At 43.2% G+C, this 23,306-nt stretch overlaps 1 protein-coding gene across 1 annotated transcript; it reads right to left on the reverse strand.

Annotated features, from left to right (window-relative positions):
* Nucleotides 1–1,752: 1,752 nt before the first annotated feature.
* On the reverse strand, nt 1,753–19,923 carry PAK2 (p21 (RAC1) activated kinase 2). The gene is made up of 14 exons (XM_058031639.1): nt 19,722–19,923; nt 14,557–14,657; nt 13,949–14,099; nt 13,352–13,383; nt 12,889–12,996; nt 11,499–11,631; nt 11,016–11,079; nt 10,515–10,563; nt 8,527–8,639; nt 8,254–8,371; nt 6,288–6,387; nt 3,610–3,806; nt 2,816–2,953; nt 1,753–1,908 (listed from the first exon to the last, which is right to left on the reverse strand). Exons 1-14 carry the CDS (start codon nt 19,903–19,905, stop codon nt 1,822–1,824), a joined length of 1,575 nt encoding a protein of 524 aa, XP_057887622.1. The 5' UTR covers nt 19,906–19,923; the 3' UTR covers nt 1,753–1,821.
* Between the last annotated feature and the right edge of the window lie 3,383 nt (nt 19,924–23,306).

Consider the following 23,306-nt stretch of genomic DNA (forward strand, 5'->3'; position numbering starts at 1 on the left):
ACTGCCTCTGCCACCCTGCCCAGCCACTCTCACCTGGAAGTTTGTTTTGTCATACCTTGGCTACCAGTCCCCAAAATGTCATTCTATCTATAGAGATACTGAAATTCTCTGAAAATGATTTCTATCCCCTGCCAGCAATGTTTGGAACAGTGTGCAAAAATTTTTATTCAGGGTCCTCTGTCCACACCCAACGGTAGCTCTGTCTGTCCCAGGCCCTGCCCCACTGGGAATGCAATACAATCCCACTAAAGTCATGGTTATTCTTTCACAGACTCATTTGGCACATTGGTACTACTTGGCTCTTCCTTAAACACTTGGGGAGGTTGAAATGCATAGACTGTAGCATTAGAAGGGGCACAGGCTCTGCTAAACTCAACCCTGGCAACACCCCAAGAACTCAACTGCTCAGGCTGTCGCTGTCCTTCAGAAGAAGGCACTTTTTGTTGTGTTGAAGGGTTGGCTGCAGCCATCCTGGCTAGCACAGAATCCTCAATGACAAGATCAGAGTGACACCAGCCAGTCCAACAGGCCCCACGATGGTCTGACAGCACTGCTTCATCTCACAACTTTGGCATCTCCAGGTGTTCATCATCATCTGTTCACATCATGTTTCCAAAATCCTGTATCATCAGTGTCCTCAGATCTGGTTATTTGTTCTTCTGGTTTCATTAGTACAAATGGAGCACATACAAAACTGGAAAAAAATAGCTCTAATACTTTAAACTCTGACAATTCCATAGGTTGATGCATTATTTGCTTGGCGGGGGGAGGAGGGGGGAAATTACAACATATACAAAAATGTATTTGATACAAAGAAGGGAAATGTAAAATAAAAAAAGTCAAAGGCACCAGCATAACTTCCAAAGCCCAAGTCAGAGCACAGATACAAGTTTGTGAACCACCCATTGCACCAAGCACGTTATCCCTCAAGCTTCTGGCCAGCAAGTCTAACAGGGAAAAAAAGAGCAGACAGGAAGACAGCTGGAATTTTTTCTTGCCCTGACTAGAACTGATCATTTGATCATAAATAAAGTATCTGACCCCAACCTACACATCCATAACCCACATCCAAAGACTTGACCGATCATTAAGGTTCTACAAAGAGGCCACATTTTTGATTTAAAAAAATGTCCACAGAGCACAGGTATGAGAAACAGCTGAATACTTCTCTTCCCCCTCTCTCTCTCTCTCTCTCTCCTTTTTCATCATAAAAAGTGAAAAGAATCTCCATACATTGTGATTCCTTAAGTAACCGAGTTGCTGATTCTACAGTACAGCGACAGCTAATCCAAAAAAGAAACGAGGGGCAAGATGTACCTTCACATTCGCCACACCTGCTGTGAATCTGGTCACTGGGAGCTTCCCACAGGGATTGCAGGTAGAGGGGAGGAAGAGGAGAGTCAAAGAGATCAGCAGGTAAAATTAGTACTGCTCTCTGAAAGCTTGAATCTGTCATTCAAGTATTGAAAGTACCCAGAGGGTACAACGGGAGCTGTTACAGCGAAGTCGTTAAAACCCCTTAAAGCCCCAGGCACAGCAAGTGGTATTTCTGGGCTGTCTGGGAAACAAAAATTCAGAATAAAAAAACCCCACAAAGGCCAATAATTCAGCCCTCAATTCCTTCTGGACCCCAGACAGGGATCTCTAGAGTCGCCACAATGTACTTGGGTGTCTTCTGGATGAGAGTTTTCTTCCCTTTTGCAGATGTTTCCCACCCCCACAAAAACCCCTTCCCTCCCCCCCCAAGGTGTAACAATTTCATATATTATAAAGATTTGTAAAATACAAACAACAAAAAAGGAAGAAGGCTGTGGCAGGATGTTAGCGGTTACTCTTCATTGCTTCTTTGGCTGCCAGGATCAGTGGCGTCAAGCTGGACAGAGGTTTGGCCAGTTTCAAGAAGGGATGCTGCCAGGAAGACAGAAACATGAGGAATCAGTGAAAGACACACTTTTAAAAGTTTGATTTCCAGCAGGATTCATGTTTCCATGGAGCTAGGCAGCAATGACTCTGCATTTTAACTGTTCAATTGTGTCATGTGTTTCTCCTGATGGTTACAAGGACAGCACGATCCCAAGCTGGCTGGGATCCCACTGCCTTGCCCAGTGGAGTTTCTCCTAGAATATCTCACTGGTTTTGGAAAAGGTGAGTATTGAAACTACACTTGCAATGAGCAAAACAAAGATCTAAACAAGAAATAATCAGAGAAAGGTAAGAAGCAGCAGCTGGCTTTACTGGGAAGGCCTCAACACCATCTGCCTCAGAGCTACTCCTTGATCTCCTCACGAATGGCATCAGCAATTCCCTCACCCCTTCACACAATGCTGCCTACAAGCAGATCTCATGTAACAAACCAGCCTTTTCCCAGTGCACAGAAAGTATTTAAAATTAAAACTAAAAGGTGTCACTGCTCCAGGTGCTCAGTTCGTAAGGCAGAACCCAGCGGGTAGAAAGGAAACTTTTCTTTTCAAGGCTTGAACACTGATGTCAAACCAGCAGATTATTTCATCAGGAGCTCTGAGGGGCACATTTGCAAGTGGAAGTATGAAAAGCAATGCAAATGCTATCAATGGCCACCCTCTGAAAAGAGTTCCTAAACTCCTGGGCATTTTGGCAGTGGCAGAGTAAAATCACAGATTATGATGGAATAACTTTGGAGGATATTATAAATCTTTTCTGCCAACTGCTCTCACTACAGTTCCCAGGAGAAAACACAAAAAAAAGAAGAAAGGATGCCAGTCTATGGGTGTGGTTCATCACAGGCTGACCTGACTCTGCCTTCTGGACCTCACTGTGAGAAGCAGCAGAGCCTCACCTGTAGCAATTCTTTGGCTGATCCTCTTTTCTCCACATCCATCTCCAAACATCGGTTCAGGAAATCCCGGAATATTGGGGACAGTTTCTCAGGGTTCTGGAGTTCTGGTGTGCCATTAGTTGCTATCAAATATAAAGCCTGTAAAATGAAGAATAAGATGTAGGCAAAACCAAGCTTTAAAAGATGCCAAAGTGACCTGCCTTGTGGCAAGCCCTCAGATGAGAGGGCCCTGCAGCTACTTCTCCTCAACTTCAGAGATTAGAAATGAAAAAATGCCACAAATGTAGGCACTCATGACCTCTTCTTGCTAGTAGCAAAATAATGTTCAAGATCTTTTGGCAATCTTAGCAAAGAAAACATCAGTTTGTGACACAGCAGCACTTTCAACAATATCTTGGGTTTACTTTCCCCAGACTATCACAGAGGCCTGAGGTCAAAGTCCTGTGTTTTATTTACAGGCAGGCAAATCTTCTAAGTATCATCACAGAATCCCAGACTGGTTTAGGTTGAAATGGACCTTAAAGCCCAACTTGCTCCACTCCCTGCCTGGGGCAGGGACACCTTCCACTATGCCAGGTTATTCCAAGCCCTGTCCAACCTGGCCTTGGACACTTCCAGGGATGGGGAGTCAGGGTAAGGCTGACTGCAAATTCAAGAGAGCTGTCTTCCTTTGGAGGAATTTTCTCGTACTGCCGAAGCTTGTTGGCTTTTTCATTTAATTTTCTTTTTAATGCAGATGCAATTAACGAACAAGTGGTGAACACCCAGTTCCAGCAAGACCAGGAGCTTCTTACCCTCAGGGGGTTCTCGTTGAGGTATGGGGGCTCTCCTTCCACCATCTCAATAGCCATGATGCCCAGGGACCAGATGTCCACTTTGGGGCCGTAGGCTTTCCGTGTCACCACCTCGGGAGCCATCCAGTACGGAGTCCCCACCATGGTGCTGCGCTTGCTCTGCTCAGGGGTGATCTGGGCACAGAACCCAAAGTCAGCTGCAGGACAACACAAGTTTAACAGGTCAAACTGGTGCACACCAAGAAGTTTTTCTACAAGACTTTCCTACTGCTACACATACATTTCATTGAGAGGGGTTTTGGGAGCGGTTTCTTCTTTCCTCCCCCACTACATTCTCCATATTTAAAAAGCCAACGTGCAATGAAAATACAAAACCTGAAGGTGCTTAAGCAGGGCAGAATTCCATGGAGTGAAGACAAGGCTTTTGTCCTCTGGAAACAAGAAATACCCTGCAGAAGAATGGTGTTTTGCCCAGTCAAGAGTTCTAGAATGGTAACAGCCAAAATAAGCAATCAGGCAGAACACAGGCAGAGTGTTCTGCATCTGGTGTGTTACACAGCCTGAATTAGAAGAAATCCTTCCACACTACATGGCCTCTGCCCTGCTAAACAGATTGTACTTGTGCAGCTACTGAGGTCAACATTTCACAGCACTTTGGCCATCTATACAGGTACTACAGCTGACAGACATGGAAACAAGGCTCCAGGGAAGTGCAGTGCTACCCCACTCAGCAGCAGGAACCTGGACAAACAAACCTTTCCACAAGGTAACTACCAAAGAGAACAACCACACTCAAGAAAAGGAGAAAAGTCACCTATTCCTATAGCTTCAGGTGCAGCAGCAATGCATGTCCCATCATGTTACTTTATCCAGCTGCAGCACTCCCACTTCCCAGGCATGTAAAGCATCAATAAGAACACAGTTAAGGCAGGAGACAGATATTACCTTATCATTGACACTAAGTTAGAAAAAGAAAGAGAGAGAAAGAGAGAGGGAGAGAAGAGAGAGAGAAATTTAAATTCCAGGGCGATTTTGGAAGTGTTATGCCAAGCAGTGCTAAGGAAAGAGCCAAGTCATGGAAGTGTCAAGTTGTGCCAAGACCATTTAACACAGAACTAACCCACCCTGACAGTCAAAATGATGCCTTAAAAAAAACCAAACAACAAAACTAAACAAAAACCAACCCTATAGGAGTCACCAAGGTCCTCCTACACTTTTTGGCCTTATCAAGGTGTCACAGCCACCTCCCAGCATGGCCCATTTCTGTGACCAGCCCAGGGAAGCAGCAGCATTGTGTTCTCCTGACCTTCCAGCCAGGCCTGCAGCACCAGCCACCAGCACAGAGGAAGAAGAAAGGCAGGAGCAGCTTCACCCACTAGCAGCATGTGTAGCTGCAGTGGTGACACCTGTCCTGCCACCAGACTCCCTCAGAGAAGAGCAAGAGTTCAAAAAGAAGGTGCAGCTTCTCCCACCCTAAACTTCTGCTAAAGCACCATAACCACACAGCCCAGAATAGCTTGTTCAGCACTGATTACACCACCTCCCCTTCATACAGGGAATTTTTACAGCTGACTCCTGACTCCTCCTGTGTCTCCTTCCTCCTCATCCTCCCCCAATGTGCTGGCATGATGATTTTGACTCAGCTACTAACTCTGTCCTTTGGCCACTTTGCTTTGACACCTCTTTTGCAATTTTGATCCTTCTCCAGCTAACTCTTCTCAGCCACATCCTCTGCTGTAACTGTTCACTTCTCTTCAGCCTCTGAATCCATAGCTTGTGCACAGACACATCACATCCTTAAAATAAAAATTCCCTATGCAAGCAAGCAGTGCATCCAACAATGCTGGCATGCAAATCAGGTTGCTGGTAATCTTTCTTCACACTCCATTTCATAAATAAAATGAGACTGCAAACCATCTAGAATAAGAATATTGCTAAGACACATTTTCATGGCACTTCAAATTCCTACTGAAAACACTTTTTGCTTCACATCTTTTTGCCTTAACTCTTTGATTGTTATATGCTTTGTACATTCCTACATACAAGAAAAGCAGATAATGCACCTCTTTCTCAACAGTCCTGACAGCTACCAGTGCTTCCACATAATTTTTATTTACACACACCAGAAAGGATTTACTGTCCAAGCCCATGCATGCATAACCATTACCTGAAAAGCAAGCAGTTTGTTTTGTCATTATTATATTCATAAAAGTGTTACACTTCCAGTCCAAGAAAAGGTACAGGGTTAGACTAGATTGCAATAAATGACCAATAATGCCCAATTTTCTTGTTCATGAATGGGGCAAATCATTAATATCAACTCCTGACATCCTAACAAAGTCACTGCAGTTTGCTGCAACTTTGCTCTTGCAATCATTCCCATTTTGCTTCACTGTCTGTGCCAGTTACTTCCTATTTACCAATGAATTCATGAGGCCACAGGTTTGCTTCATCATCCTTCTGGGCCAACACATTCACAGCCCCAGTCTGAGGGCCCTCAGAGTATCAGCACCTGCTGTCTGACACATATTTTATAACAGAATTGGTTTCTATTACTCATAGTCAATAAAAACCACCTTAAATTTCCCTGCTAATTCTTCTTCTACCAATTTACACACTCTGAGGCAGAGATTCCTGGAAAAGGGAAACAGAACATGAAACAATTGTTGGCTACTCACTTAATTTAACTGATCCATCCATTCCTAAGAGCACATTGTCACTCTTTATGTCCCTGTGGATCACCTGGTTGGCATGGAGGAACTCAAGCGCTTGCAAGCACTGGATAGGAGAGAACAAAACACCACTCAGCATCCAGGAACAGAACTGCTGCACTTGAGCACAAATTCAAAGCCAAGTTCACACCCTCAGCCAGCTCTGAGTGCAAGAATAGAAAGGTATTATTGAAAATAACCAGCAGAGGAAGCTCTTGGGCTAAAAAAATACACTGTGGATTTCAGGAGCTCAAAAATTATTTCACAGTGGAGTTTCTCTATTTTAACAAATGAATCCTTTAAACTCCTCATCTCCCAGGATGCTCTCAGAAATCCCTGATGTTAATTTTGGCACATTCCACAGATTCATAAAGGATTAAGTGAGAGCTTTTCAGGCTGAGGTCTCATCTCACCAAGAGGAATTGGTGAGGCTTCATGTCCAACATCCACACAGCTTCTACAGTGAAGGCTGTAAAACATCTTCATTCTGAAAGGCTCTAATACTGGTTTGCATTGTTTTCAGATGAAAACCTTTCACACTAAGTTGCTGCCCAAAACCATAATGAAATTTACTTTTGTTATTTGAGAATAAAAGGCGAAAGAACAAAAGCCAGATTTTTCTCTTTCCATCTAAGCAGAATATTTGCCATTTGCAGCTTGGCACAGATGTCCCCACTGAGTTTTTTTAAAATCTTGGTTTGCTTTAGCAAAGTGACACTGATTTGCAAAACTAAATGTATCTAAAACACTGAGCAGCAGAGTTTTGATGAAGTACAATAGTTCAGTATTTGATCTCTTCCTCAGAAAAGCTGATTAGTGTCACAGTAAATAGTTACTCTTTTGGTTCTCTGCTTCCAGCTCTGGTTTCTCTGGAAACCATTCCCTGTCCATACACGTTACTGTGCAAGTTTGCTTTCCCTCCCCTCCCTTGGGGTGAGTCACAAAACCTCTCGTCATGCTGATGGAGTCAGACGGGCTTTTTAAAAGCCTCCAGTTTCTCCTGCACAGCAGATAACACAATTCTCCTCCTGCCATGATAAAATCAAGCCTGAGCTGGATACTGGCACTTGCTCAGGGCAGAAACCACTGATAAGATGTGGTATCAGCTGCTTTTAACACTTCCATTTGAAATCTTACTGCAACCACCAAGTTATTCCCTCTACAGTCTTCTGGAGCATTATTTTCCTGAGAAATCCATAAAGCTTAGCTGGCACAGAACTATAGATGCCACACACTATGGGAATGACTAAAGTGAGAAAGGGATAGTCTGCACTCAGTTCATCTTTATTTTAGTGTATGTTCAACATACTCCTGTTTCAGCAGATCCACTTTCAAACTGTGAGCAGATACCATTCCCCTTCTTCCTTCTGGAAAACACTTCAAAGCTTTCAGGAGTTTTTATTTTTCTTTCTCTTTTCTCCTTTCTACATTACCCACACATGAATATGCAGATTTTTCCTTAGTGTCTCTGAATGTTCTTTGTTAGTCCAAATTAAAAAAGCCATTCCTTCCAGCTGCTAAACTTCTCTATTGCTCCTCCCTGAACTTTATTCATATTATTCTGGTAATAATAGTCCACATTATTCATATCTTTTTGTTAACACTGTCAGCAGGACGAGGCACCCCAGGTACCAAACCCACAGACTTTATTTGCTCCATCACCAAACATTCTCAAAAACCACTGTAGCTCTTTTGTCTCACAACTTGAAAAGCCCCAGTTTTCTGAGTTAACCTAATTTTGTTATTTTCTGCAATTTTGATTTCTGCTCATGGTACCATTCATTCTTTACTCAACAGTAACGAATGAACGTTCTTTACTCAACGTTCTTCACTTCAGCAGCAATTGTGGCAATTAGTGCTAACCTGGGCATGCCATAAAAATCAGGGGAATAGGGAGCACCTTGATTCCTCAAACCCAGCCCCTCACACTCACCTCTCTGCACACAGCAGCAATCTGTGCTTCATCCATACATGTCTCTGTGACCACATCTGTTAGAGAGCCTCCAGCCAGGTACTCCATCACCACAAACAATTCATCCCCTACGAGGTAACTACAAAGAGAAAACCAAAAGCATGTCCCTGTGCCATCAGGGTGACACTCTACAGAGAGCCTCATCTGCTTCCAAGACCCTCAGGTAGAGGAAGAGCAGGTCTGAGCAGGGATAACCCCCTTGGGATGAGGAATCAGCCAGCTGGCTGCATTTACCTGTCCAGGAAGTTGACTATGTTGGGGTTCTTTAGCTCCTTCATTACCAAGATCTCATTAATTATCAGCTCCTTCTTGGGCTGTTTCTGCAAATTGATCTGTTTAATAGCCACCTGAATAGGGCAAAATAAAAATAAAACAGCAATCTCAAACCTCTGTACTCAAACCTTTCAGTCACACTTAATACAGTGAAAAGGCAGAAGGAATCCTGTAACTGGATTAAAGGAATTTAGAACAGTTTGTGGCTGGCAAGTTGTTAATTTATCAGCATATAACTTAAAAGAATTCAGCTTGATCAGCACACAACTTGCACCCATGGCCAACATCATCCTCTTGCAGCTGAAAGGATCCACAAACAGTGAGAAAGGCCAGACCAAACAGCAAAGGGCATTCAGAAGACAGAAGGATATTCACTCAATTCCATATCAACAGGCCTGTAGCAGAAGAGAATCCTGTAGCACTCAAAGAGAAAATTTGAGCCCACCAATGCAAGGTGAAGCAATTTGTTGTTCTTTATTCTGACCAAACTGGTGTTTGGGTATAAGGAATGCTGGGAGGCAGAGGAAATTCCTCTCAAAGCCATTAATGAACTACCCAAGACAGAAAAGGGAAGATAAAGGCCCACCTCGTCCAGGAAATAAATAACAAGGACAAGTACTAGAGAGTTTACAATGGAGAAGAATCATCCCAGCTCTGTTAACTCCAACACTCTGAGGAGGCAGTTTGGAGTTCTGCAAGACAACCTGGGCTGACTCCAAAACCAAACATAAGAACCAACATAACCCTGCAAAAATGATTGTTATTATATTGCCAAGGACATTAAAGGAAGAAATTCTCATCATTCTGCAGCACAGAGTGACAAAATAACCATGACAGGAGGTGGAGCAGGGTCTTGTGGGATTTTGGAATGGAGACCTCAATAGCAGATATTCCACAACCTCTCTTGAGCTCCTGTGCCATGCCAAATCATTCTGTCTGAGAGGGAAATAATTCTAATATCTAACTAGAATTTCCCTTATGGCAATTTTTGTCTGTTCCCTCCTGTCCTGTCACTGTGTAGCTCTAAGAGGAGTGTTCCTCTTACTGAACAAACCTAACTCTGTCCTCAGGCATTAAGCAGAGGAAATCTGAGCACTGCATGAAGGCTGCAAGCCATCAACTGCCTGGAAAAGTGCAGAGCAGGGCAAAGAAAGGCCCTGGACCCCAAAATTCACTCTACAATCAGTAAGAGGACATGAAATACTGCAGTGTGTAGAGAGCAAATTAAGAGACACTGAGGTGATGGCAAGGCTCATGTTGCATCAAGATGTATTCCTCCACTGCAGGACTGCTGAATGTGGTTACTGCTGAAAGGACATTTACTTATCAGTGACCTAAAGAATGCCTGCTTGGGGATATTTAAAGGAAAATTTAGGAAAGAATTTAAATAAAAACACTGAAAGAAAATGAAGGAAATCTGAAGTTAAACAAAGCCAAATAATTCCTAAATTCTGAGTCCCAAAAGCCCTCTGTCTCCCAAGGTATGGCCAGTGGGTGACAAACATGCAGAGTATTCCTGATGCCACCAATTCCACTGGAGAAACCAAGGGATAAAAGCAAAGAGCAGGATATGGAGAAGACATTCTGAGGGCATCACATGAGACAAGCTGCTTCCCTAGAGACAGCCACAGCCAAGTGTGCAAAGACTAAACAAAATTTTATTTCTGAAAACATAACACAACAATGCATGCAATTCTTGAAGGATAAACCATTTTACAAACTCACTTCTGGAACATCTCACTCTCTCTGCTTTTCATTGGAAAGACAAATCTCTGTTTTTAGCTTTCACCATCTGATTACTATAGAACAAGGCACATTGTTAAAACTGACTATGACAAACAGATCTGAGAGGTGATAGCAACAATGGGAGCCACTGAAGGAAATCACTCAAATCATTCTGGCCACCTACAGAAGAACATTTAAACAAAAAATGAACACGTCAATCTTACCTCCTGCCCTGTTGCCACATCAATAGCTGTGAAAACTGTACCTGAAGCCCTGTGAAGAGAAAGAAAAATGTTACAGCAAGTTGCATGTCCCTGTGTAACAAACTCACACGTGAACAGCCAAGTCAAAAACACAAAATTGTTTCAGTTTTCAATTCAAAATTTCCACCACTTTTCCAGTGATGCCTTCACTGTTTCTTTACTTTACTTTTGCTGCCCAGAGAGGTCACAGCTGCCTCATCCCTGGAAGTGTCCAAGGCCAGGCTGGACAGGGTTTGGAGCAACCTGGGATACTGGAAGGTGTCCCTGCCCATGGCAGGGAGTGGAACTTTAAGGGATGGGCTCTAAGGTCTCTTCCCACCCTAACCAGAGTGGGATTCTGAGATTTATCACTGCCGAATGCAGCCAACATCTCTGCCTGCACAGGCAGTGGTGTGAGGCAGAGAACAGCACCCTGCTGCTAACACTGGCTCACTGGGGATAAAAGTTGGGGTCAATACTTACCCCTGCCCGATTTTTTCATATCTGGTGTATTTTTTCTTGGGATCTCCTATGCTTACAATAGTGCCTGAAGAAAAAAACAATTAAAATTCAGTCCAATCTCATTGCCCCTCAACAGCAGGGCTGGCCTGACCAAGATACACACAAGAGTGGCTCAGCTCAAGTAGCAAAGCTGCTGCATCAACAGCCAAAGCTTCAGGGGAGCATTAATACAGAGAAAAATCATCACCAAGATGATTATGGAACAAGCAACAGCAGAAACTATTTTGTTACTATGGTTTGATTGTTGTGACACTGTGATGTGCATGTATGACACAATCCCAAACCTGTTCTGTCCCTAATTTCCACCCCCCAGGGCTCCAAGCATTACAAACCCTCCAAGCCAGCGCTGCTGCACACAAAGCCACCCAAGCACTGCACACAAAGCAAGGCTGAGGCCAAAACTCTCCCACTGCTCCCCTGCTTATCTGAAATGAAGGCACCTACGTAGTTTTTCCATGATATCTTCATCTGACATCTTGGTTTTCTTTTTCTGTTTGTCCCCTGCTTTGGAGGCGCTGTCGGCGCAGGTGTCACCGGCCGGGGCAGGGATGGGGTCGATGACAGAGCGGGTGTAAATCTGCAAGGGACACCAGAGACCTGAACAGCTGCTCTGCCACCACTCACCTGCAGCTGAAACCCACCACAGCCCTCAAAGATCCCCAAGCAACATTTTATAACAGGGAGGAGGCAGAAATTAGAGCTGAGACACATTAAAGCTCCATAAAACAAGATGCTGGCAACATTACTGACCCCTCAAAGAGATCCAGGCATCTCCTGAACAGAGAGGATGCCAGGAGATTCCACAGTGGGTTCCTCAGATTTTTATCTGCTTATTCTTTATAACCCATACCAGTTAACAAAGCAGAAATCACTATTTAATAGCGAGATCAACTTCTACTAAGATCTGAAGGAAAAAGATACTTGATTGCGATGAAAAGAAGGATAAGATTCTCAAATATTTCCCAATTGTCCCCAATTTAAGGTTTTTTTAAGGGATTTAATTTCTTGGAGCTTTATTTAACTTCCTCCTGAGCTGTACACAGATATACACAGCTACTCCAGAAATATCCAGCTCTGGATCTCTCACCTTTTATATGTCTAAATCCCAAGAGTAGGAAATTATAAAGCAATATTCCCTAGAGAAATAAACATAATTCACATTTGCACTCCTGGAAAAAGTGGGCAGCAAAATGAACAGCTCCCACAGCCAAAAGAAGGAGCTGGACTAAGTGGGACCCCTGGGACACCATTACCAAGGTGTGCAGATGAGGGCTGCCCTAAAACTTAATTAACATCTTCTCTAGCATTTCACTGTTCCTGTAGTGCTGATGGCTTTGGGAGTGAAATAAGCTTTCAAATATAAAATTTGCATTGGTTGGGGTTTAGGTGGTGTACCTGGAGGGGCTACCAAGCTGCAACCCAATCAAATAAAGGAAAGCAAATACATTACACCTGTATCACTGTGCTGCAGAAAGTTACACAAATAGCCTACAGGTTTTATTTAGGAATAAGAATCCTCCTCCTCCTCCTCCTCACATCTTGAGTTGAAGGATAAGCATAACTGGATGTCTTCAACACAAGCTAACAAACAAATTGACAAATTTCAATGATCTGAGAGGTTTTTTCCAACCTAAATGATCCTATGATTCTATTAACTACAGGACTTCTAATCCAACTGATACTCAGAAATTAGGTATTTTCTTAGCAAATTCAAAAAACAGAACTTTCCCTTAAAAACTAACAGCACCTTACTGCCCAAATAAAACACTTTCCTAAAAAGCAGAAGTTCTGCAATGCTGAGAAATGCAAGTCTGTCAGTTTTACAGCTGCTCACCGATTTTGTGTGGTCTGGCCGTGGAGCAATCACAGGAGGAGGAGCCTCTTCATCATCCTCATCATCATCTGCCACAGCTGTTGATGGTTCTGAACCTTTGGCATTGGTCTACATTTTTACCAAAGTTTAAAAAAAGATAAATGAATTCTCTCCCACAGTATTAAATATTTTACTTTTTTTTCTTCACATTAAAATAATTCTTACCTATGTCAAAAGAAAATAACTTAAACCACTCAGTCTACCCTTCAGTTATTACATTTTATTATCTGACTCAAACACTTGCTGCAGTAAAATATGTGACTGACCACCCAAATTTATGTTTCTATTCCACAAAAAAAATTCTTAATTTTTATACTTTTAATCTTTACACAGTTTAATACTTCAAGATTCAGGATATTACAAGTACAGAAAACCTGAACTTGTATGCACCACAAAATATCCAAATAATAGTAAACACACTCACCGTTGGTGCTCCTGAAGGGAAACCATCTTTTTCTAAACAGGACAAATAGCAGAATACATAAAATCATCAGAAAAGAAGAATAAAAAGTGAACTTTGTCAAGTACAGGGTAAGAATATTACAAAGCTTTATTACTAAGCTACTTTTGGAAAGAATTTGGAAGAAAGGTTGTGAAACTGCACCTGTTTATGGGACAGTCCTTCTCTCAGCCCCCCCATGTAGGAGTCACAAATTATTCTGCACTGCTGATGTCACCAGCTGGTGACATCAAGTTCAGAGCCAGCTGTGAGGAGCAAGGCCTCCAGCACAAAACCAGTTCATCCCAGTCCCAGAGCCCCAGCTTGATAAACACAGCCCATTCAAACTCATTTTGGCTGCTCTTCTGAATGATGCAGTTCCCTTTCTTCCCCTCTCCACTTAAAACAGGAAATTAACTGGACAACGCCAGTTTCCAGTCAGTTTTAAATCCATCTTCGTATATCTGTGCCTCATTGAAATGCACCTTGATTTTAGCACTTGAACCTGATTTATCACTCTGACATAGAGGAAGACAGTGCTCCAAATTCCCAACTCCAGTGTCTTGCACACTAGGCTCTCACCTGGAGCAGAAAAACTCAGATATTTCTGTTTTGCTGTGTCTTTGGAGTCGTAGAATTTCAGCACATCTAGTACCGCCTGGGGGTTTTTCTTCTGTTCTAGCTTGGTGATATTTGAGGTCTGCAGCAGCCTAGCCCATTGTTCTGGCATTCCCTGAAAAATATAGGGGATTTAAGGCATCCTTTTTTGTATTTTAAAGGTTTTTTGAAAGCAAAACCAATTTCTTCCCTCTATAAAAGCATAACATGCACAGCCTTAAGCACATGAGTAGGATGGGGAGCCAAAGGTGGAAATACAGATCACAGGACACAATTCCTCCAGGTATGCTGGGCCAGATGTGAGGAGTGGGAACACAGAAACACTCAGCAGATCCAGTGTTACCCAGTAAATAAAGCAAACTGAAGAGGGTTTGTCAGGCAGGGCTCTCCCAGGTGCCACTGGCATTGCAGAAGCACTAACAGGTCACAGTGTGCTGTGCAAGCACAAAGGAAAAACAGCTCCTTGGTAAAAACAAAGACTAAATTGCACTTTATTCTAAAGCTCTGCCTTGGCCTCACTGCAGCACTGACCCATGGTGTTCCCTGAGCTGCTCCAAGGCAGGAATACTCACAGTGAACTCTCCAGTGACAGCATCAAAGCCAACATGGATGGTGTGCTCAAAATCTGATGGTGGGGAGATTTCTGGCCTTTCCTTTTCCTTCTTCTTGCTTCCTGAAAAAGACATTCAAAGATCTCAATGTTAGAAAAAACTCTTCCCTGCGAGGATGAGGAGGCCCTGGCATAGCTGTGGATCCCTGGAAGTGTCCAAGGCCAAACTGGACAGGGCTTGATGCCACCTGAGATGGTGGAAGGTGTCCCTGCCCATGACAGCGGTGGAACTGGATGAGTTTTCATTCCCTTCCAACCCAAACTGTGCTAGGATTCTGTAATTCCTTGTTCCATTCAAATAATGTATACTCTGGCAGTAAGAAAATAAGAGATTAAGAGCACCTGAGTGCTCAGTTGAGCACATGAAATCTAAACATATTAAATGTTTACAATGCAAAAAAGGGCATTTTAATATAGATTAAGAACAGCAGAAAAGACAACTTCAGTTCAACCTCAAGTTCACCCTAAAGACACTTAAAACTCAGTTGCCTCACTACTTCAATTCAAGGTAATTAATGCAAACTAAGACTTCCTGTGATGAAGATAAGAGTTTATAGCCTCAGAGCAATTACCTAATTTAAATTAAAGGTGGGGGAAGCATAATAAGTACCAGAAGCAGGAACAAATAATTAGAAGGACCACATGCACAATCCAACCTAGAGTCAATTGAATTTATAAGATATTTTCTAACACCTCAGGCTTTGGATTTTTGTTTGTTTGTTTTGGGAGTTTTCAGGGTGTGGCTCAGGAGGGAGGGGGGTTTATTTTAATTTAATTTTTCTGCTTTGTTTCTAAATTCACCTTAAAAGTCCTGTTGTTTGAGTATAGAAAAAGCAGGTAAAGCAGCACTCTCTTGGTTACTAGACAGCAAGCAAAGCTGGTGCTGCTCAGAGGCAGGAATCCATGTGAAATCCCCTCCTGCTGGGAAGGGAAGCACGGGGAGTGAGGACAATACTCAGAATGAAAAGCCATGTGGGCTGCTGGAGCTGAACAATGCCGTGGAAAGACACGGCTGTTATAAACAGGATATCTTTAATATGGCTGCACAGGGCAGAGCCAAAAAGCAAACAGGCTGTCAGATGTTTCATTAACACACAGGAGAAACTCACTGCTGTGAGAAGCAAGGGAAGCACAATTTCTGATCTATTTCTTGCAGGTTTTTATGTGGAAGCAAAGAAGAATAATATAAATATAAATATATATATATAAAGTTGTATTTCTCAGGAAGGCTCCTGTTTGGGAGCACTTGACATGCAGTGAACAGGAGCTGGTGCTCAAACCCTTCAGCATGTGCTGGGTAAATAAACCCACTCCTTCCAAAAATACACAGATCCCATGAGTAGGCAAGGCAAGGAGACTGAAAGCCATTGCTCTGCCCACAGGAACAGCAGAGCAGCACTTCAAACAAACAGCCCCAGCCAGAGGCAAGCCCGGTGAGTCATGTGCTGGCAGGACATCCTCAGCTCTGAGAACAAGGCCATGGTGAGGCCACGCTGCCTCCCAGCCCTGGGATGGAAACAGGAATCCCTCCAGTGCAGGGCAATGCTCCTTCCCAGCTGCACAGGGTGAGGCACAAAGAGCAAAGTCTGTAAGCAGAACATGAGAAGCTACCACAGGTTGGTGGCTGCACCCCAAAAGAGACTCCAGCCCACTGAGGGTGCTGAATGTGGCGGGTCTGGGCGCTGTGCAGTGCAGAAGTTCTGCCTTAGCCCTTCAATCCTGCAGAAATGGGTGTTTGATCATTTTGTTATTGGTCATGGCACCCAGAATTTGGCCCTGTGCAGACACACAGGTCCTTTGGAAGGATTTGGTGAGCTGGAAAAAGGCTCTGTCTGATTAAGAAAGTGCCCCAAATACGAGCAGACTCTTCCCCAAGTGAAGCCACAGGCTTCAAATTTGGCCCTTGGCCCTGCAGACACACACAGGTCCTTTGGAAGGATTTGGTGAGCTGGAAAAAGGCTCTGTCTGATTAAGAAGGTGCCCCAAATACAAGCAGACTCTTCCCCCAGTGAAGCCACAGGCACTCAGCAAGGTGTCAGCCTCGGTACTTCCCAGGGCAAAACCTTCCTCAGGCTGCCCTTGCTTCCCACCAACCAAATTCCATACAGAATTCAAGAAGCACAGCTGTTTCCCAACAGCTGGAGGCAGCAGGCAGCTGATTCCAGATGTGCACCTGGAGCTGCTGAGCTCCAGCTGAAACCACACCGAAATGTGCCCCCAAACACGTGATGTGCAGGATCTGGGTGATGCCCTCAGCACCTCCTTCAGTGCTTTCTGCTCAAAGACAATCATTTCTGGTTTTAGGGGACTATTTTAAAGCTTTCCAAAACCACACAGAGGCTCCTTTCACTTCAGAAGTTGGGCCAAGAAAATTCATGGCAATAAAGTGCTCTAGTAAGAAGATGACTATCACTTCATTTATCCTAAACAATGGAACCAGGGGGGGAAAAAAAATCTTCCATGACTGGTGATTAAATAATCCCTTCAAACCCTTAGGATTATTTCAGCACAGAACTAGCTCAGACTTGGGACAGAAACTGTGTAATTGCTAAATCTCTTCATCTGCAAGTCCCCCAAAGCACAAGAACCTCCCAAGAGAGGATCCAGGAGCAGATGAGGCTGGCCAGGAGGGACCTTGCAAAATCATATGGACAGAGATGTGCAGACAAAGCCAAACAACATTCCTGGATAATGGCAAGGATTTTTTCATTTTCTGAAAAGGAAAACTGAACATTTCTGGAGAGATTTGTTAAACTTTGACAGTGCCTGGAGACATTTTTCCCATGACAAAATTTCTACCCCAGGTTGACAGATTATTTTGCATCCAGTCCCAATGTATTTTTTAAATCTGAGCAGAAAGTTAATATTTCTGCAAGGCTTCCCAGCAGCTGAATTTAAAGAAAAGAAGGATTTAAATGGGCATTTCTGGGGAGGGTGTGTCCCAGCCATGCTAATGAACAAAACAACTAACATCTGACCATTGTGTGAGTGCCAGAAAGACACTGTGCCCACTTCTGTGCTGCTCACACTCAACAGCCAGTTTTGCAGACTTGAGGGCCAAAATCCTTCTTTGGATATTTATCTTAGCCTTGCTGCAGGTCATGCAATAGACAAGTTTCTTCCAAATTAAAAAGATACAACTTCCAGATAGTTTCTCTAATTTGGGTAATTCAATTTTCATTTTTCCTAATATCTTGCCATGCAGGAAAGCCTGCTTTTCTTTCAGGAGGACATTAGCTGAATTACTTTTTAACATCCAGAAAACACAAACTGACACTCATTTCCTCTAAAATGTAGTTTTCTCTGCAGAAATCTTTTCTCCAACTTTCAGTTTGCAACACAAAGTATCAGAAGGTAGATGCTAAATAAATATGCAAATTAATGTGCCTAAACTTGGTACTTGTCAATATCTGGAGTGGTCTGAATAATCATCAAAGGACTCCAAAGCAACTTTAGATGAGCCAATACAACTTTAGATAATTCTTCAATCACTTCCCCATTCCAGCAATGAACAAACCCACCATCTAAATGAAAAGAGAAAAAAGGTGCCATGGAATGACAAAAAGCTCTCACTTGCATTCATAATTCATTTGTTACTAATTCAGAGCAAGGAAAACCTTCCTTAACGTGGGATTTATGTTCTACTTCATTATGTTCTGCTTCATCCCTGTCTGTAAAAGGGCTCAAATGCTCTGATGAGCCACCAATGCAACAGCATAAAGAAAGACAAGTGCCATTCCAGCTCCTAAACTCCTAATCTTGCCTGAAGATGGACAGATTTGATCCTTTCATGAGATTTCCTTGCAGTATTTCCTTGTGGGACCAACAAGAACATGGCCAAACACCCATTTCTGCAGGACTGAAGGGCTAAGGCAGAACCTGCTCCAGACACAGAGCACTGCACTGCCCTGACAAGACCCAGACCTGCCACCTTCAGCACCCAAATTCAGCATCCCAAGGGCTGCAGTCTCTCTTGGGGTGCTGCCACCAACCTGTGGTAGCTTCTCATGTTCTCCTTGCGGACTTTGTACTTTGGGGCTCACCCATGTCAGTAGAAAGACCACCACTGCCACAGCCACAGACAGGCTATTTCACAATAAATGAAATAAATATTCTCCCTCCAGAAGCTACACTGGCCAAATCCTTCCATCCTCCAAAAAAGGAAACACACCTTCTACTGCTGAGAGCAGAAAGCCAGGTCTTGGGAACAGAGGGAAACCTGTCTCTCTGGGTTTGATCTCCAGGGAGAGGCAGGCTGCAGAGCTGCTCACACAGCTGAGAGAGAGTGAAAACCAGCCCTGGGGAAAACACTCAGCCAAGAGAATAATCAACCAGAGGAGCAGAATCTCTTCAAACAACCAAACCTGTGTCAGCATGACTGAACCAGTCCTGCCCAGCACACCAGCAGCGAGGCACAGGGAGCCAAAAGCACACAAGGCATCAAGAGCAGCAGGGTCCTCTCCAAGGTGCATATTAAAAGTCATGTTAACCAGCAGATTAATAAAATGCTTAGCAGATTTAGGTCAGGCTTAAGTCTCTGTGCAGTTTTATCATCTCAGTTAGAAGTGTTTCTATCTATGCACTGTTTTATTGTACACGGACACACATTCTGGAGAGCCAGGATAAAGACCTCTACATGCACTTCCCATACAGAAAAGAGGACAAATAACGCACAAATACAGTCTAGTATTCACTATAGCAACTTTTTTTCTCAGAAATAATCTTTATTATAACAATCCAGGTTTATCTCCACTAGTAATCAATCCTAACAGCGCAGTTCCACAGACAAAAATATGTAATTTCCCTGAGTTTTCTTTCATGCAACTGCACCTTCACCACTATTTCTTTACTGACTTTTTTTCCATGTCAAGGTGCCACATAAATGACCAGCAACATGAATTAACTTCCAAACCAGCTGGGTGCTCAGCTTGAATCAGAATTCTGCATCTAAGTAACATGATCCCCAAGAATGCCAAACATTGATTAGGGCTGTTTGGAAATGCATTACTAACAAGGGCTGTTCTTCCAATCCCCTTGGACAGGCTGGACTCTGACATCTAAAGCACCACCAAAACTTACAAGGAGAGTAAAGAATAAAAATAGGAGTGGGAAAAGGAGGCATCTTACCTTTTTCATTATAGAATATGGAGATGATTTTATGCCTGGGTTTCCTCTCTTCTGGGACAGAGGGCAGGGGTTTAAAGCTGTTGTTGGTTGGTAACTGGTCTTTGCCCCCTGCACTGAAGATAGCGCTGCTCATGCGGACAGGAGGGGCAGGGGGCTTGTCTTCCAGCTCTCCGTTGTCAGACATGGTTCTCAATAGCTAGGGGAAGCCCTGGAAGAGAAAAAAAATGTGATTTGAACACAGGAAAAGAGCATGGAGTACACGAATATACCATTCCTTCTGCTGGCACAGGGGAAGGAGGCGTGAATTCAACTCTGAGGAACGCAGACGCTGCCGCCTCCACCAAAGGAAGCAAATCCCTTCCTCATTCCCACTTCTGGGCCACCCATTCATTTGTGCCAGCAGCAGCAGCAGCATTTCTGGGATGGAGCCACAAACATTTCCAGTGATAAAAGTAACCCAGACCAAATGAACAACTCCAAATCTGGTTCTGTTCACACAAAGTACAGCATCCTTTGGGGGTAGCTCTAGTCCAAAAAGCTTCATCCTCTAGTACCAAACAGATTTGAAAGCCTTCCCTTCTTGTCATTTATCAGACAAAGGAACAGATTATGTTTGTAAGTCATAATTCAGGTCACTATCCATCCACATTAAGTGGCACTCAAAACATCTCTACCCAAGTCACACAGCCTACATTAAAGAGCTCAGCACTGAGATCCACAGGACCCACTTCTGAATGAGGCTTGCTTTGCTTCCCCACTCGGTGCCAAACTTTCTCCACTTGCAGAAAATAACACATAGTATCACCACAATCCCCTGAATCCTCAACAAAAACATGAGTGAGAACACGGACAAACAGCTGCTGGAGCTGCAACCACAGCACAATAAAACATCTACGTGACACATTCCCCATTCAGAAAGATCTCTGCTAACATTTCCTCCCTCCTTGGAGTATTTCAGGGATTTTTGTTCTGATCACCAGGAAACAGGCAGCCTGTGTGCTACAGAGTAAAGAGCACAAAGAAAGATGTACAGAAAATACTTCTCAATGACAGGTAACAAACAGTAACAAATGTACCCTCAGTTCCTCTGTTCCCTCAAATGACAAGCTACCTCTTTGGGACAGGAGCCAACACATCTTTGTGTTGACTTCCTTCTCCTCTCACAACAGTTGGAGAGGGAAATGGGAATTTCATTGGGAAATGAATGGCCTCCTGGTGCCCACCAGCTTCCCCATCACATCTCAAGGCATGACTCACATGATCAGTGCCATTGAGGAGAGCCACAGCAAGGCAGTGCCATCCCCTGTCAGTTACTGTGCTCCAAACAGCACAACACCTGCATCCTGCCCAGCAGCACAGCTACAACAACGTGGGCTGTCATTCCCTGCCATCTCACAGGCTGCCTGAATGCTGCCAAACCCCAACAGAGACACACAAGTCAGGCCAGCAGCCTGGACTGGAGCAGCACTCTGGTTTATGTTGTGAAGCTCAAGGAGATTAACGATAATTATTCCCATAAATGACCATGAAAGAATGTAATTTCTGTAATATATCATCAGAGGCACAAGCAGCACAATGTTCTGGCAGAACAGCAGAAACTGGACGTGTGCTGGTTGCTCCATGGCTTGGAGGGCAGGAGGAAGAGCACTCCAAGCTGTGCAGCACCCACCTGCAGAGCCCTGCCTTGGAGCCTTCTCTGCTGATGGATTACAAACAGACCTGCCACCTGAACGTGGCTGCAGGGATGCACCTGTGAACCAGGCACAGCTGGCCTGCAAGCAAAGCTGAGTTAATACAAGAAATAACAATTAATGATTTTCAAGTGTATCCACAGCAAAGAAGAAGACAAGGCTGTCAGCATGGAAACAGATTAGAAAAAATACATGAAAAATTTTGTAAGCTAGACTACGTGCCTAAGTAGATGTGTACAGGTGTCTTATTAAATTTCTGTCAAACTTTTGCCAATTATATTGATGCAAATTGCTTTGCACCAATGAATATAATAAGTTATTGTGATGTAGTTAATGACTTAAGATCACACTTTATTAAGAGTATATAAGCTAAAGAACACACAGAATAAAAAACCTTTTTCTTCTTAAACCCTGACCACGTGTGTGTGGCACATCCAACCTAACAGTAACACCACCACTCTTCCAAATCAACTTACTGATTGCTATTTCAGGTGTTGCAAGCTATCTGCAAGATTTTCTTGTTTTCCAGCATAATATGGGGTACAAAAATTAAGTATCCTGCAATCCAACAGCAGGCCTGAGCAGCCAACCCACAGGGATTTTAATTGCAAATGCTTCCCTTACAAGACACTGCAGCAAGGACATGCCACCCATTTGAGATGTATAAATCAAATAAGGAATTTGCTTTATTAACATATAATAGAGCCACCAAATCAAACTGATATATTCATATATATGTATATATTCCTATACATATATATGCATATGTGTATTTTTATATATTCGTATATGTATTTTTATATATTAATATATATATTAATATATATATTTGTATATATAGATATATATTCAAGTTGAGTTTGGAGTGATGGTAATACAGGGAACCATAATCTATGTCCCTTCTGTGAATCAAAACTCAGAAAAAAGGTGGATATAGGATCATTAGGTATCCAAATGGGGACAGGTAAAACAAAAAATGTCTTCTTTGCAGCAAATGCAGTCAGACAGCCAAATAAACCATAGCAGGTAAATAAGTGCATCACATAACTTGTATGCCCAAATGGTATACCGGGCAAAGAAAACAACATCAAGAGTGGCCTTTTGTATTTTTCTAAAGCAAACCCTATTATTTCCCTAATCTGAGCAGTGTTTCTGAGGTGTCTGATAAGGGCAAGAGCAGGATGTAAGGATAAACAACTCACCTGCACCTGAAACTGGACAAGAACAGACTTGGCACTCCAAACCCACAGCAGTTCCCCACACACTCCCTTAGAGAGGCCAGTCACTAAACTAACAACACTGCCATGCGATATTCAGACTACAAATTTAAAAAGCAAAAAAGAAACACGCCAAAAAAATCAACCAACTGCACTTCTGCTGTTGTAATTTTAAAATCAAATTCTCACTCTAGTAAAAATCCTTCCTTTTCAGTGACAAGCAGCTCATCACATACTCAGTCTTGAGCCAAAACAAATTATTCCTTAGTATCTTGTGTGCTCAAGAGAAATAACAAGTTGGAAGGAAGGATATGGAAATCCAAATTTATTACAGGAGGAAATCAGCGCTCCAAGGAACTGGTGTAGAGCATCTGAGCAGAACCCTGAGAGCTGCAGCTCTGATCAGCTGCTGACTGCCCAAGTGCTCACAGAGATCCTTGACCTTGCCCAAAGTACAGCCCAGGAGCTCAGGGAAAGCAGAAAAACAACCTGTGGGGCTGGTAGAGCAAACTGCAGTGACACAAAGAGCTCAGGCATCAGCTTCCCACCTCAAGGACTGCCTCCAGCACCAAAACCCTTCCAGCTCACTCAATCTGTGGTCTAGGAAAGCCTCAGCTGCAAGGAACAATTTAAACTGTGATTTATTTAACAAGACATGGTAGAATTTCTGAGTGGCT

The sequence above is a fragment of the Melospiza georgiana genome, chromosome 10 (assembly GCF_028018845.1).
Source record: "Melospiza georgiana isolate bMelGeo1 chromosome 10, bMelGeo1.pri, whole genome shotgun sequence".
Classification (NCBI taxonomy): Eukaryota; Metazoa; Chordata; class Aves; order Passeriformes; family Passerellidae; genus Melospiza; species Melospiza georgiana.